The sequence below is a fragment of the Callorhinus ursinus genome, unplaced genomic scaffold (assembly GCF_003265705.2).
Source record: "Callorhinus ursinus isolate GAN/ISIS: 27379988/994484 unplaced genomic scaffold, GSC_fseal_2.0 scaffold21, whole genome shotgun sequence".
Classification (NCBI taxonomy): domain Eukaryota; kingdom Metazoa; phylum Chordata; class Mammalia; order Carnivora; family Otariidae; genus Callorhinus; species Callorhinus ursinus.
Genome location: NW_027397083.1, coordinates 7,245,961 through 7,259,194, shown reverse-complemented (window position 1 = coordinate 7,259,194; position 13,234 = coordinate 7,245,961). Strand labels below are relative to the sequence as shown.

The following is a 13,234-nucleotide window of genomic DNA, read 5'->3' as shown; positions in this document are numbered from 1 at the left end:
GGTAATATCATCAAATGCTTTAATCTTAATTGCCATGTTATAATTTTCCTTCTCTCTATTTGTGCTTTTTCCTAGGAGAAAAATTCAAAGTGGAAACAAGGACCATTGCTGTTGACTTTGCATCAGAAGATATTTATGATAAAATTAAAACAAGCTTGGCAGGTCTTAAAATTGGTGTTTTAGGTTCGTATCTTTGCCACATTTATAGATTCGTCTTGCACTTTTTATTTGACTTTTACTATGTACGTTTTCTTTTCGGATCTTAGGTATTCAGTCAGTAAAGTGAGTAGTGAGAAGAAAATTGTTTTTTTAATACAATTGATTGTTAGATGACATTATATACATTTGGATCTTTGTTTTTAGTTATATTTTAATGACTGTTTTTACAATTTGGGGGTTATTTTCTCTGCCTGCTTTATTTTCCGTCTCTCATTCTCTTTTGTATGTATGTATGTATGTATTTTTAAAGATTTATTTATCTGAGAGACAGATAGAGGGAGAGTATGCGTATGCATGTGCACACGTGAGCCGGGAGAGGGGCAGAGGGAGAGGGAGAGAATCTCAAACAGATTCCCCACAGAGCTCAGAGCATGATGCAGGGCTCCATCCTGGGACCCTGAGATCATGACCTGAGCTGATATCAAGAGCCAGCTGCTTAACCGATTGAGCCACCTGGGTGCCCCTCTTTTGTGTGTATTTAGATATGGTTATAGCATAATAATTCTTTAAGGTGGGTGATGCTGACCCTTTTTGACAGTTGAGGAAGTGAAGGCTAAGGGAAAGGTTTTTCAGCCTGTTACTACCCTCTTACCCTAGGAGGCTTTTTAGACATTATTTTCCCCTAATCCTCCCTCTCATGAAATTTTAACACCACATGTACACTGTATGTCTTGTTTACGCACTATATGTCTCTCTGTGCTTCAACAGACAAAGCATAAGATCTCACACTGCCCACCCCTGAACCAGTTTTTGTCCTGTTGGGAGTGAGATCACCCCAGCTGGGAACACATGGCTGAGAGACTTGCCTAAGGTCACATGAAGACCAAGCAATACAACTGAGATTCTGTTTGTTTTTCCTGAGTCTACTACTCCCTTTTGTTATACCTCAGCTACCTGGCTCTCATTACCAAAAACCAGTGCTTTTGCTGAGGTAGGGCAAGTTTTGGAAATTATTATGGAAAAAATTCACCAGATTTTAAGGGGAAAAGTGGGCTTTGGAAAGGTACCCCACCATTTTTTGAGTCCTTTCCAGAAAGAAACAAAGCATTTAGTTCAGAAAAAAGTTGCTTCTTTACTAAATCTCTTTATACCACTGGCTGAATTGGTGTTAACCTGGTAATTTGCCATCGTTTTCTTTTGGGGGTTATCAAAGGAGGAAAAAAAAGAGAAAATACTTTAAAAAAACATTTCCTAACATTTCTTTAGTCAAGACCCCCACCTCCCTTCCTCATACTCTGAAAGAATGGTCTTTTGTATAATTTCTTCATAAGGCAATAAAAGAAAAGAGTTAAACACACATAGCCTAGTACCTAGTGCCCTTGGACCTGCAGTTCCCTCTGGCTTTGACATTGTATCCACTTCAGCTCCTGCCTGGTCCATTTCACATAGCACCATTGCCCTTCCTACCCACACCACTACTCTCCCTCTGCTGGGAGAGCCCATGGCAAAAAGTGAATAGAGACACGGGTCTGATTTTTGCCTCTGTGTCTACATGTTCTTCTCTAAATACATATATTGCCTGGACTCTTTTACAGGTTCCTCTTCCTTAGCCTAATTCTGGAATACCCAAAACACCACTAACATCTATAAAGTTCTAGACTTTTTAAAACTTTCTAATCAGTAGCAGCTATAACTTACTAGTTAGGATAGATACTGCCATAGCCTGTCCTCACCCCTTTCAAACTAGTCATGCGTGGACTGGGGGACGAAGGCTTGCTTAGGCATGGAGATAGATTGAGGATCCCCAATGAGAAGAGACTTACCTTGAACTTGTAATCTTGGAGAATAATTTCTTTCAGAAAAGTTCATGATTGTTTTAAGCTTTGCATAACTTTTAGCTTCTTGTCACTGGGTAACTCTGAAACTGTGAATACTCTGGGACTATGACACTGAAGATGGAAAATCATTTTCCCACGGGGCTAGAGGATTGTAAAAGGCACTCTTCAGCTGTTCTTTCCTGACTCAGTGTATAGAAAGTTTACTGTGTGAGTTTAGGCACAACAGAGAGATCTGTTAAGGATGGAGTACAGGGCACATGGTTCCCAAGCACTTTTTCCCCACTTCTAGAATCCTAGGACATGTATCAACACATCAGTGCGCATTTAGGCATGAAGACTGATATTTTCCAGGCCTCAGATGCTAATGGAACCATTGTTTTTGTGGTCCAGCTCCTTAGCAAATTGCAACCTGTGAGTTAGCAGTTTGTACCCTCTTTACTCACTCACTCATTCATTCATTTGTCAAAGAACTAGAGACATAGCAATGAACAAGAAAGTGCCTGACCTCATGTAGTATAATGTCTAATAGGAAAGACAGCACTTTTGAGAAGGGCAGGACAGGGCAGGGTGTAATAAGAGTATAAAGGCAAGAGGAAGTTGATATAGGGGAAGTGATGGTGACTTGGTCTAGCCAGTGGGGTAGGAGAAAGGAGGATTCCAGAAGTGTTTAAAAAGTAAATGAAGCAGAACTTTGCAAGAGATTGCAAGTGGGATGAAGAAGAAGAGAGAAGTCACGGACAACTTTGAGGTTTCTGGCTTAAGAACCTAGTCAATGCGGCCATTTACTAAAATGGGGGCTCCTGGAGGAATCTTTTTTGGAATGAGGATCATTTAAGTTTGGAGTTCCTCCAGAAAGTCCAAGTGGGGTTGTTAAGTTGATAGTTGGGTATATGGATCTAGGTTTTATTTATGTATTATTTTTTTAAACATAGGGATCTCTCTCTCTTTTTTTAATTTTATTATTATTTTTAGTTATCTCTACACCCAATGTGGGGCTTGAACTCATGACCCTAAGGCCAAGAGTCACATGCTCTACCAACTGAGCCAGCCATTGCCCTGGATCTAGGTTTTAGTAGAGCTCTTAACAGAAGATAGAGTTTGGAGATTAGTTATCTATAAGTAGTAATCTCATCAAAGCATTGAGATTGGAGATCATCCAAGGAGAATATGGAGAATGTAAAGAGAAAACTGAGGACAGAGCTCTTTTAGTTCCCTCCCTTGTCATCAAAGGCTGCCTGGAATATATAGCATGAAGGAGGGATAGTTTTTTATACAAGTTCGGCACTGTCTGATAGAAATATAGAAATATAACATGAGCCACATGTGTAATTTTAACTTCTCTAGTAGCCACATTTTTCGAAGGTGAATAATAAACAGATAAAGTTAATTTTAGTAATGTATTTTATTTTAACCCACTGTGTCCAAAATATCACTTTAGCATGTAATCCATATAAAAAAATATTTTATTTTTTTAATTTGCTTTATAGAGGTCCCAGAAAGAGAAGCAAATTTAAAATTTGCTTATTAAAAATTTATTAAAATATTTTGCACTCTTTTTCTCATACCAAGTCTTCTAATCTAGCGTGTATGGTATGCGTATAGCATATCTCAATTCAGATTAGCCACATTTTAAGTGTTCAATAGCCACATGTGCCTGGTGAGGGACATCTTCGCTCTAGCTCACGTTGGCTGTCTTCTCATCCTCAATTTGTGTGAGAGGGCCATAATTTCTACATTTTTCTTATGCTTTAACATGGTTTTCAGCCAGGAGCAGTTTTGCATTATCTGGTAATGTCCAGAGACATTTCTAGTTGTCACTGATTGAGGGAGGAGGTGGGAGAAGTTCTTTTGGCCCTAAGTGGGTGAAGATCAGGGATACTGCTAAACATCCTACAATGCACAAGACAGACCCTCACAGGAAAGACTCAGCCTGAAATCTCAATAGTGCTGAGGTTGAGAGACCCTGCTTTAAAGCTTTACTGTAATCAGACTGTTCTGACTGAATACTGATTCACACACACACACACACACACACACATACAACTTTGTTTTAAACTTTTATTTGGTGACAAATCAATAATAAAAATAATTGTAGCTAATGTTTACATGATCCTTTCAAGTCTGTAACACCATTTTCATATACATTATCTTATTCTTTGGTTATATGCTTGGTTTTCTTCCTACTCTACCACAACGGTCTCCTTACTCATAAGGTGTACATAATTATTGACAGTTACTAACAGATATATTGCATTGTAATTTTAATATGTCAAGGTTTTTGAGGGAACTATTAAAAACACCTTAAATGTAAATATAAACACCTTTATGAGCTAAATGTTATCACCAGGTCATATTTCAACTCTCATCTTACAGTTCCTTCTCTAGTGTGGACATAACACTATAGAACTTGTCGGGGGTGGGGGGTAGGTCTGATGTTTTTTTCTTATAATTCCCTGGGTATATAGCTCCTTCACCTTCCCTCTCCTCCCCAGCCAGATCCCACATAACTCCATCTCTGTAAGGAGAAGGGGGAAATTCTCCTTCCTCCTCTGCTTAATGTCAGTCTCACCTTTCTAACATTTCCTAAAATAATAAGCATGTAGATCGGTTTCTAGTAAGACCTTGCAATCCATATGAAGGCATAGGAAGGATTTTTTTCTACTGAGTATTAATGAAACTGGTAATGATAAAATGAAAAATAAATCACCAACCTGTACTCCGTCTGTTTGAATAGCATTAACCACTAAAGTATATAGTCAGTGCTTACTAAGAAAATTAGTATTGTAAGAGTTACAAAGGAAAATGCTAAGGCCCTTTGTCATGAAAGAAACATCAAGTTTTCAGTAAGATAAGTGGGGAGAAAATGGCTATGAATTGTCTGAATTTATACAGAAAGGTCACTGTAACTTGATAAGACTATAAATGCTTAAGGTGGAGAAGTTGGATTCTTAACTCTGTTATGTAAAATAAGTAAGCATCTGCTGTCTTCTTTCAGGCAAATGCCAAGAAACACAGATTTAAGAAAGCTTAAAAAACTTGAACTATTTAGAGAAAATGACATCAATACTGCTTTGAATAAGCAAACAATCAGTTAACAAAATGCGATTGCTATAACGCTTACTTACTTTATTCCTCAGGAGAGATTCTCATGCGTGCTCCAAATGGCTTTGGAGGACTTTGCACAATACATTGCAGGAGGCATAGTTTACCAAGGCCAAAAGAGTAACCTTAGATTTGAAGTATGCCACAAATAATACTTTTTCAAATTCCCCTACTATGACTTTTTTAACCTGTAAAAAGTGACATTCTTTATTCTAGAAGAAAAATAAAAAGGTCCTCTTGGAAAAAATATTTAGTTTGTGATTCATTAAAAAAGAAAATCAATTATTGCTTTATTCAAGCTCTTAATGCATCCTAGACCAGGAATTTCCCCATGCCAGATGCTGTCGAGGTCTTTTCCACACATACTGTCGTGCTTTGTGTAAGTTGCAGAATCAAGAGAATCAGTTGGTACAGGCTGATGTGACCCTGTGCTGGCTTAGCGTATCCAGGACTGTTACCTATTGACGTTTTGCTGTCTATACGCAGTGCCATAATTTTATTAAGAGGCCTCATTTTTAAAAGATTTTATTTATTTATTTGAGAGAGAGAGATAGGTACAGAGAATGAGGCGGGGGCGGGGGCGGGTGGGGGGAAGGGCAGAGGGAGAGGGACAAGCCAACTCCCTGCTGAGCTGGGAGCCTGACGAGGCCGTGGGGCTCCATCCCAAGGACTCCGGGATGGTGACCTGAGCCAAAAGCAGACATTTAACTGACTGAGCCACCAGGCGCCCCAAGAGGTATTTTAATAGCATAGTATTAACAGTAGTTTAGACATAGTATAGATAATAACAATAGTATAGGTCTAACATAGTATAGATAATAAAAGTCAATTAATTGTAAAAAATGATTTATTGCAAAAGCCGGACTAGAACTTACTATTCTCTTTCTTCCCATGCCCTTTGTAAGTGAATGCTTGCTCCACTTATATATTTGATAGATTATTTTTTTATTAGTGTCCTTCCTTTCTCCTTGGATAAATGCAAAAAATATTTTTTTGTTACCCTTGCCCATGCAACCTTATGGAATAGAGGAAATACTTGGGAGGCATATGTGTTCCATTTTTCTCCCCTAAAACTGATATTTTCCAGAATGTTCTAGGATAGAGAATAGTCGAATGTTGAGAATATGGTTTGAGCAGAGAGGAATAGTTAAGATCAGTCTACTCTATTTCTGTTTATACGTAAGTCCTTAAAGCTTCTTAACAGAAGACCCAAGAGTATTATTAGCTACTGGGGGAAAGGGCCAGTTAGCTTCCAAATGGCAAACTCCTAGGTTATTTGGGTTGGAATCCAGAGATGGCTTCCTTATAGTTCAGTCCCCAGCATATCAAAGGAAGAGGTATAAGTGTAGGCTGAAGAGAGAGAGCCAAAGGGCTGGAGGAACTGGGTTGAGGAAAACTCTTCTGGGATCTCCGGGAAGGAAGGAACTTGTTAGGAGTTGTGCAGCTTCCCAGTCCCAGCTCATGAAGGAAGTTACAAGTAGAAGAGTTTTGCTTCTTCAGAGGGCTTAGAAATTTATAAAGCTACTTGTTAGCTTCTTGCTCCCCTCAGGAACTTTACTAATTAGAAATTAGCTTGAAGGGGCGCCTGGTGGCTCAGTCCATTGAGCCTCTGACTCTTGATTTCAGCTCAGGTCATGATGCTCAGGGTTGTGAGATCAAGCCCCAGAGCCTGCTGAAGATTCTCTCTCTCCCTTTTGCTCTGCCCCACTCCTGGTTCTCACACACACGCTTTCTCTCTTTCTCTCTCAAAAAAAAAAAAAAAAAAAACCACTTAGCTTTAAGTTCACTTTTTAAATGTCTCTGAAGGGGGTTCCTGGTGTTTCGGTTAAGTGTCTACCTTCAGCTCAGGTCATGATCCTGGGGTTGCGATTGAGCCCCGCATTGGGCGCCTTGCTCAGCAGGGAGTCTGCTTCTCCCTCTCGCTCTGATCCTTCCCCCTGCTTGTGCTCTCACTCGCTTGCTCTCTCTTTTTCTTTCTCTCAAATGAATGGATAAAAAAATCTTTTTAAAAAATGATAAAATGTCTCGGAAAGGGCCAGTGACATCTTCATTTACATCTCATTGGGATTAATACATTCAGTTTATTACTGGTTTACTTCTTGTTGAATCAGTCACATGGAGGAAATGGCTATTGTAGTTAGTGAAAGACATGGAAAAATCATTTTGAAATGGAAAAGGAGAGACTTGAAGAGGAAACTATAGTGGTGGGCTGGTGATCAGTGGGGTGCAGAGAAAGGGAGAAAGAATAGAAAGACTATTAAAGTTAGTTGAGAGAACACCAAAGATAAGTTTCATGTGTTTGGAAATAACTACCCATCTCTCCCCCTGCTACCCCACCCCTATAGCTCAGGTATAAAATGACTCAGGCTCAAGAAAGGGCAGAAGCTGTTAGCTGAGTCTATAGGAAAGGCTTACAGGAGCATGATGAGATGATAGCTTGCAGAGAGGGTGGAGCTTCCCTGTTATACCAGGATATGATTTTTGTTCCTTCTAGGGGTTTCAGTCACTTCCAAAACATCCCTTTTGTAATGCAATCAAATTTTGTCCCTACCAGCCAGAGTTAGTATGGACTCCACAAGTTCAAGGGCACAGTCCCCAACAAGAGCATCCCTACTTCAGACACTTACTGCAAGTTCAGCAGTCTCCAGGCCACCTGCACTTCTGATCAGCTGGCTACAAATTTGGGGGTTCCCATGGCCACCTCAAGTTTGATAATTTGCTAGAACATCTTACAGAACTTAGGAAGCACTATACTCACAATTATAGTTTAGTATTTAATTATGGGGGGTAGGAATTAACACTAGCCAAATAAAGAGACAAATAGGACAAGTTCTAAGAGGGTTCTGAACTCAGTGCTTCAGTGTGGAGTTAGGATGCATCACCCTCCCTGCACATTGATGTTCACCAACCAAGAAGCTCAGTGTCCAGAGTTTTTATTGGGGTTTCATTAAGTGGGCATGATTAATTGAATCACTGGCTCTGTGACTGAACTTAGTTTCCAGTCCTCCTCCCTTTTCTCAGGTTGAGCTGGCTCAAAGCCTTAACCTTCTAGTCATATAGTTGGTCTTTTGGGTGACCAAGCCCCATCCTGATTCATCTCATTAGCATAAACTCAGGTGCGATCCAGAGGCCCACCATGAATAACAAAGAAACTCCTGTCATCCTGGAAATTGCAAGGGTTTAGAACCTCTGCCCCAGGAATCCAAGACAAATACTTCGTTATAGGGTACCTTTCCTTTCCTATTTGTTGTTTGATTCATGTAGCAGTTCATTCTACAAGTAAAATTCCAGAGATACCACAGTAAATGAAGCTGATAGTGTTTCTGCTTTCATGGAGGACAGCTCCTAAAGAAGTATTTGGGAATGTGTTGCACATACTGAAAGCCTGTGTTACTGAGGAAGTGGAGAGTGTCAGAGATGGTTTCTGAGAAGGTATTATTTAAGTTAAGACCTAAAGGCTAATCAGCCCCGGGAGAAGAGATGCGGGAAGGGATCCCAGGGAGAAGAAAAGCCTAGAGGCAAATGTGCTTGGCAGCTTGGGAGAGCTGATGGAAGACCTGTAGATCTAGAGCACAGACTGCAAAGGGGACAGTGGCCAGAGTCAGGAGACTGAGCAGGGCCAGATCACGAAAGGCTTAGAAAATCAGGTTAATAGGTGTAGGCTTAATGGAAGGACACTGTAGACATTGTAGAGTGTAAGTAGGAAATTGACATCATACTAAAATTTTGGAGAGATTATTCTGACTTCCGAGTGGAAGAGGGCAAGAATTAATAAACGGAGACCAGTGAGCTTCTCTTAGCAACAAAACATAAGATGATGGTGGTGACTTTAGGATGTGGGCAGTGGGAATGGTTAGAAGTAGACTGACTGCAGAGATATTTAGGAAATAAGAAACAGGACCAACATCTATTGATGGAAGGTCCTCATCAAAGGTTTTGTCTGATAGAAGGAGTGATCAATAACAGTAGCCGTTGCTTGGTTTTTCTGGATCGTTATTGTCAACATCCTTAAGTGCTTTTATTTGTCAGGCACCATGCTAATGAATCTCATGCAATCCTCGACAATACCGTAAGGTAGGCATTCCTATTTTTGTGCCCATTTTATGGACAAGAAACAGACTTAAAGAGGTTGAATACATTGTCCAGGATTATACAAGTAGTAATTAGCAACTTGCAGGTTCTGACTTGAACAACTGTGTGCTGTTTGCCAAAGACAAGAAACTCTGGATCAGGAGCAAATTCTGTAAAGAAAATGATGATTTCACTTTGGGATATGTTAAACTTGAGAGAGCTGTGAGAAATCCAAGTGGAGGTTCAAATAGATCTTTGGATCTCTGGCGTCTGTGCCCTCCTTCGTGTTGAATGAGACTGAAGCCTGGTGTCACCAATCATGGCACATGGAATAGGTACATGGATTTTTTTTTTTTTTTTTTACGACTAGGAGACTCATAAGGAACATTGTCAGACTAAACATAATGCCTTCTAGTCCATTAGATGTGTTGGATGAAATTGGATTTCTAGAGTGAGAATAAGACTTAGAATTCAAATTTATCTCCTTTCACTTGAAAACCACTAATGATATTAATTAAAGCAGAACCTTTAACTTAAAACTGGGTAATTAGCTGTGAGCTCAGAAATGTAAATAGAAGAGTAATTCAAGAAATTGACGAATGTTCCTCCCATTTGCTAAGACTTAACTACCAACCTCGTATCATCGTTCTTTCCTCCTTTCTTCCACATTTATGGATGGCAGATCTTACCTAGTTTTGTAATGAGGATCACATAGCAATTTATAATTAAACAGTGGAAATGAAATGTTCTGTTGTGTTGCTTCTGACTCAGTCTTAACTTTTCAATTTCTGATTAAAGGCGCTGCAAATGTAAAGCCTTGTAAACTCTCTTTTATTTAGAAATTGCTACTCACAAGTGTATGAAAACTGTAAAGTTTGCAAAATGTTTTACATGGTGTTCCAAATATCATCTGTCAGAATATGAACATGTGCTAGCTACAGCAATATGTTAAGTAAGGCAAAGAAGGAATTTTCTTTGCCTCACTTTGCAAACTCTGTGTAGACTGTCAGGCTGGATCTACTTGAAAGAGAGGAGAGAGGAACAACTGGTCTACCCTTAATCAGTACAAGCAGTTCCTCTGGCTAACTGAGGCCCAGAGAGGTCTTTCTGTGTCTGCACTGTGCCGCTGCCCACCTCTGATGAAAGTGGGGACCTTGCCTCTTCTGCTGCATCCCAGCACCTAGAACAGTGTTGGCTACAGAGCAGGTCAATAACCACCTGTTGAAGAAGTGACCAAACAAAAATAACAACTCTTCTTCCTCCACTTACTAACGTATTGATATGTTCTGGGCCTTGGGTTAAAGATTTGATATATAGCATCTTATTTTCTTAAATTATTAGCCCTATTTTATATATAAGGACATTGAGAAAACTGAGGCTCATTGTGGTGAAATCACTTGCCTCTTATAGGAGCTGGTCCTAGGAGAGCCAGGACCAAAACCTGTGTCTGATGGACTCTGAGATGCAGACCCTATTAGTTCAAAAGCTTAAGACAGGAGAGGTTTCCCCCTACTTTTGGCATATACACAATTCCTGAAGTTTACATTTAAAAAATTCAGTTTGTTTTGAAGTATTAATGAAGTGGTAGCATTTTGTTCCTAATCCATTTATTAATGAACGGTAAGAGGTTTTCCACATCTCTAGTCTTTAATTTGAGTGCTTGAACTGGGTTAGTGTATATCACTGTAAATGTGACTGAAATTACCTTAACATTTGTACTTTGATATGATGAGTAGGAAATCAGGAATACTTTGCATTACTTGACATATATTGGGAAGCCCAACCATTAGGTGATGTACTTTTATACCACCTTAATTTCTTAAGCCTCTGATTAATCTGGAAAAAGCAGGTTGAAGGTGTTCTGTGTGTGGTTGTTGCTTGTATTGGTTTTTATTGTGTAAGTTCAAATGGATTTTTATTTTCTAGTAATTTATTGTTTGCCCCTCCCTCATGCCCAACCCAGACACCAAATATCTGATTTTCTATTTTTTTAATAAAATTTTTATTGTTATGTTAATCAAATATCTGATTTTCTAATGACATCATTATCTCAAAAGCAGCTAGTTTTGGTAAGGGGTTCTAAGTCCAGTAAGGTCAGAAAGAACAGCAAGAGAATCTAGAAGAAACAGAAATCTTGTGTATGTTCTTTTTAAGTAGGAGATGTGGAAATGATTTTTAGCAATAGTATGATACAGAATATTTATGTGACATTTCAGAATTACTCTGGACTTTGAGTCTTTAGAATGCAATACTTTATCAATATCCGTGTTTTCAAAAGTTCCGCATGGGGGGCGTGGGGGCTGCTGCTGAGCTCAGTGCACTTGACAGTTCTTCCCAGCCAGGGTCGGCTCTGTGAGGATTGTTCCTTTGCCCAGCACCTCCTTCTTTTCCCACTTACCTTGTCCTTCTTGGTCTGTCAGTGACCTCTGTTCTCTGTTTGCTTCATCTCTTCTGTTGAACTCTTATCTTAGAACTCCAATGAGAAACTGATGGAAAAGATTTTATATCTGTTCGTGATCCTGTGGTGATTGTTGGAGTCCTGGTTGGAATTCTGAGATTACACGGACATCCTTTGTTTTCGGGAAGACTCAGTGTCTTTCACATGAGTGAAAGGTTTTTGCGGCTCACTGAATAAAAATTTTTAAATCTGTCTCTGGTGTCTTACTTGAAGAATTAAAAAAAAAAAGAACAAGACCCTCACTACTAAACATATTTAATGCCAATTTAAATGGCTACCATTTAGAAGGGATTTCCAACGATCTGAATAATGTTGGAACAACTTGTGGCATTATTTGGTTTGGTGAATTCTATAATGAATCCTGTAATATATAAAGATGGCATTGCACACACCCATTCTTAATGAGATTACATTTTAATGGAAATATTTCCATCCTTCACTCCTACCCAAAGCCTGTTTTCTTCCTTTTCCAATTCCTGAAAGCTTTCCGTCTGCCTTTGGTTACTGCTGCCACCTCATGTCTCAAAATAAAATTGCAATGGGATTGCCTTTTTCAAAAGATTTGCACTAGTGTGCAGTTTATGGAAATAGCTATTTGAGAGCAACAGTTGTTTTTCTCTGCACTCTGAAGTGATGGCCAGCGGTAGAGAGATTCTGGGTAGTGTTTATTTCACAACCAAAAAGTACAATTAACAAAACAGGAAGGGATTTAAGATTCCTAAGCCCTAGCATAGGACAAATAGCCTGTGTGACCTTAGCATGCACTTCCTCCTCATAAAACTGGGCTTAATGCTCTGAAAGATCTATTCCAGCTTTAATGTTTTTTTTTCTGTGTGTAGTTTTGGCTATAATAACATAGCCCTTATACGTGATTCTATTGACTTACTTGGGCTCAAGTTCTCAGTGTTGAACATGTTTTCCTTTAGAACGATGTTAAATAGATGTTCACATTTTCACTGTATAAGTAGGTGGTTTTGATAGCTCTCCTTTGGTCAATTAGAAACAGATCTGAAGATTGTCTGTTGTTGGTGCAGCCATAATCAGAGTGACATTTCCCTGCTTGCTTTGTTTTTTGTGGGCTTCCTTAGTCCAACTTTGTACTTGCAGTACATGTTAAGATTACGAAGTCAAATGTGCTGCTTATAGGGTTCCCAGATTTAAAAAAAAAAAAAATCTGGATTTTAAAAGATTTATAGTTATACAATTCAGTTTTCTTCATTCAAAATAGAGCATTAATATTTCCATTGGCTAGAAAGAAATCTGAAAACAGAAAATTTTCTAGATCCAGGAGAGGGAAGGCAGATGGGGTTGGCTATATAGATGTTGGAATTTTTCTTCAGTCCTGAAGAATATTACAATTTGGCAAGACCTTTCCTTGAGTATTCTGTTATTTTAAACTGACTTTGTAACAAATATTTTATTTGTAGCATTTAAACGGATACTTTAGTTGTTTCTCTTAGTCACACTGAGTTATTCATCCTTTATAATTCTACTGATGGGTAAAGCAAAGTCAAGGCAACGTAATGCCTCACGTTTAACTAATTTAGCCTTAACTGTTAAAAGGTCTTTTATAGAATCCATTCCTTGAACTTGTTGGGTAGAGAAC

General features: G+C 39.0%; 1 protein-coding gene across 1 annotated transcript in view; it reads left to right on the top strand.

The window, feature by feature from the left end:
• Nucleotides 1–13,234, top strand: part of HSD17B12 (hydroxysteroid 17-beta dehydrogenase 12) — a 171,573-nt gene that overhangs the window by 112,749 nt on the left and 45,590 nt on the right. The window contains exon 4 of the mRNA XM_025878361.2: nt 76–183. Coding sequence (XP_025734146.1) covers nt 76–183 — 108 coding nt within the window. The remainder of the gene's footprint in view (nt 1–75; nt 184–13,234) is intronic.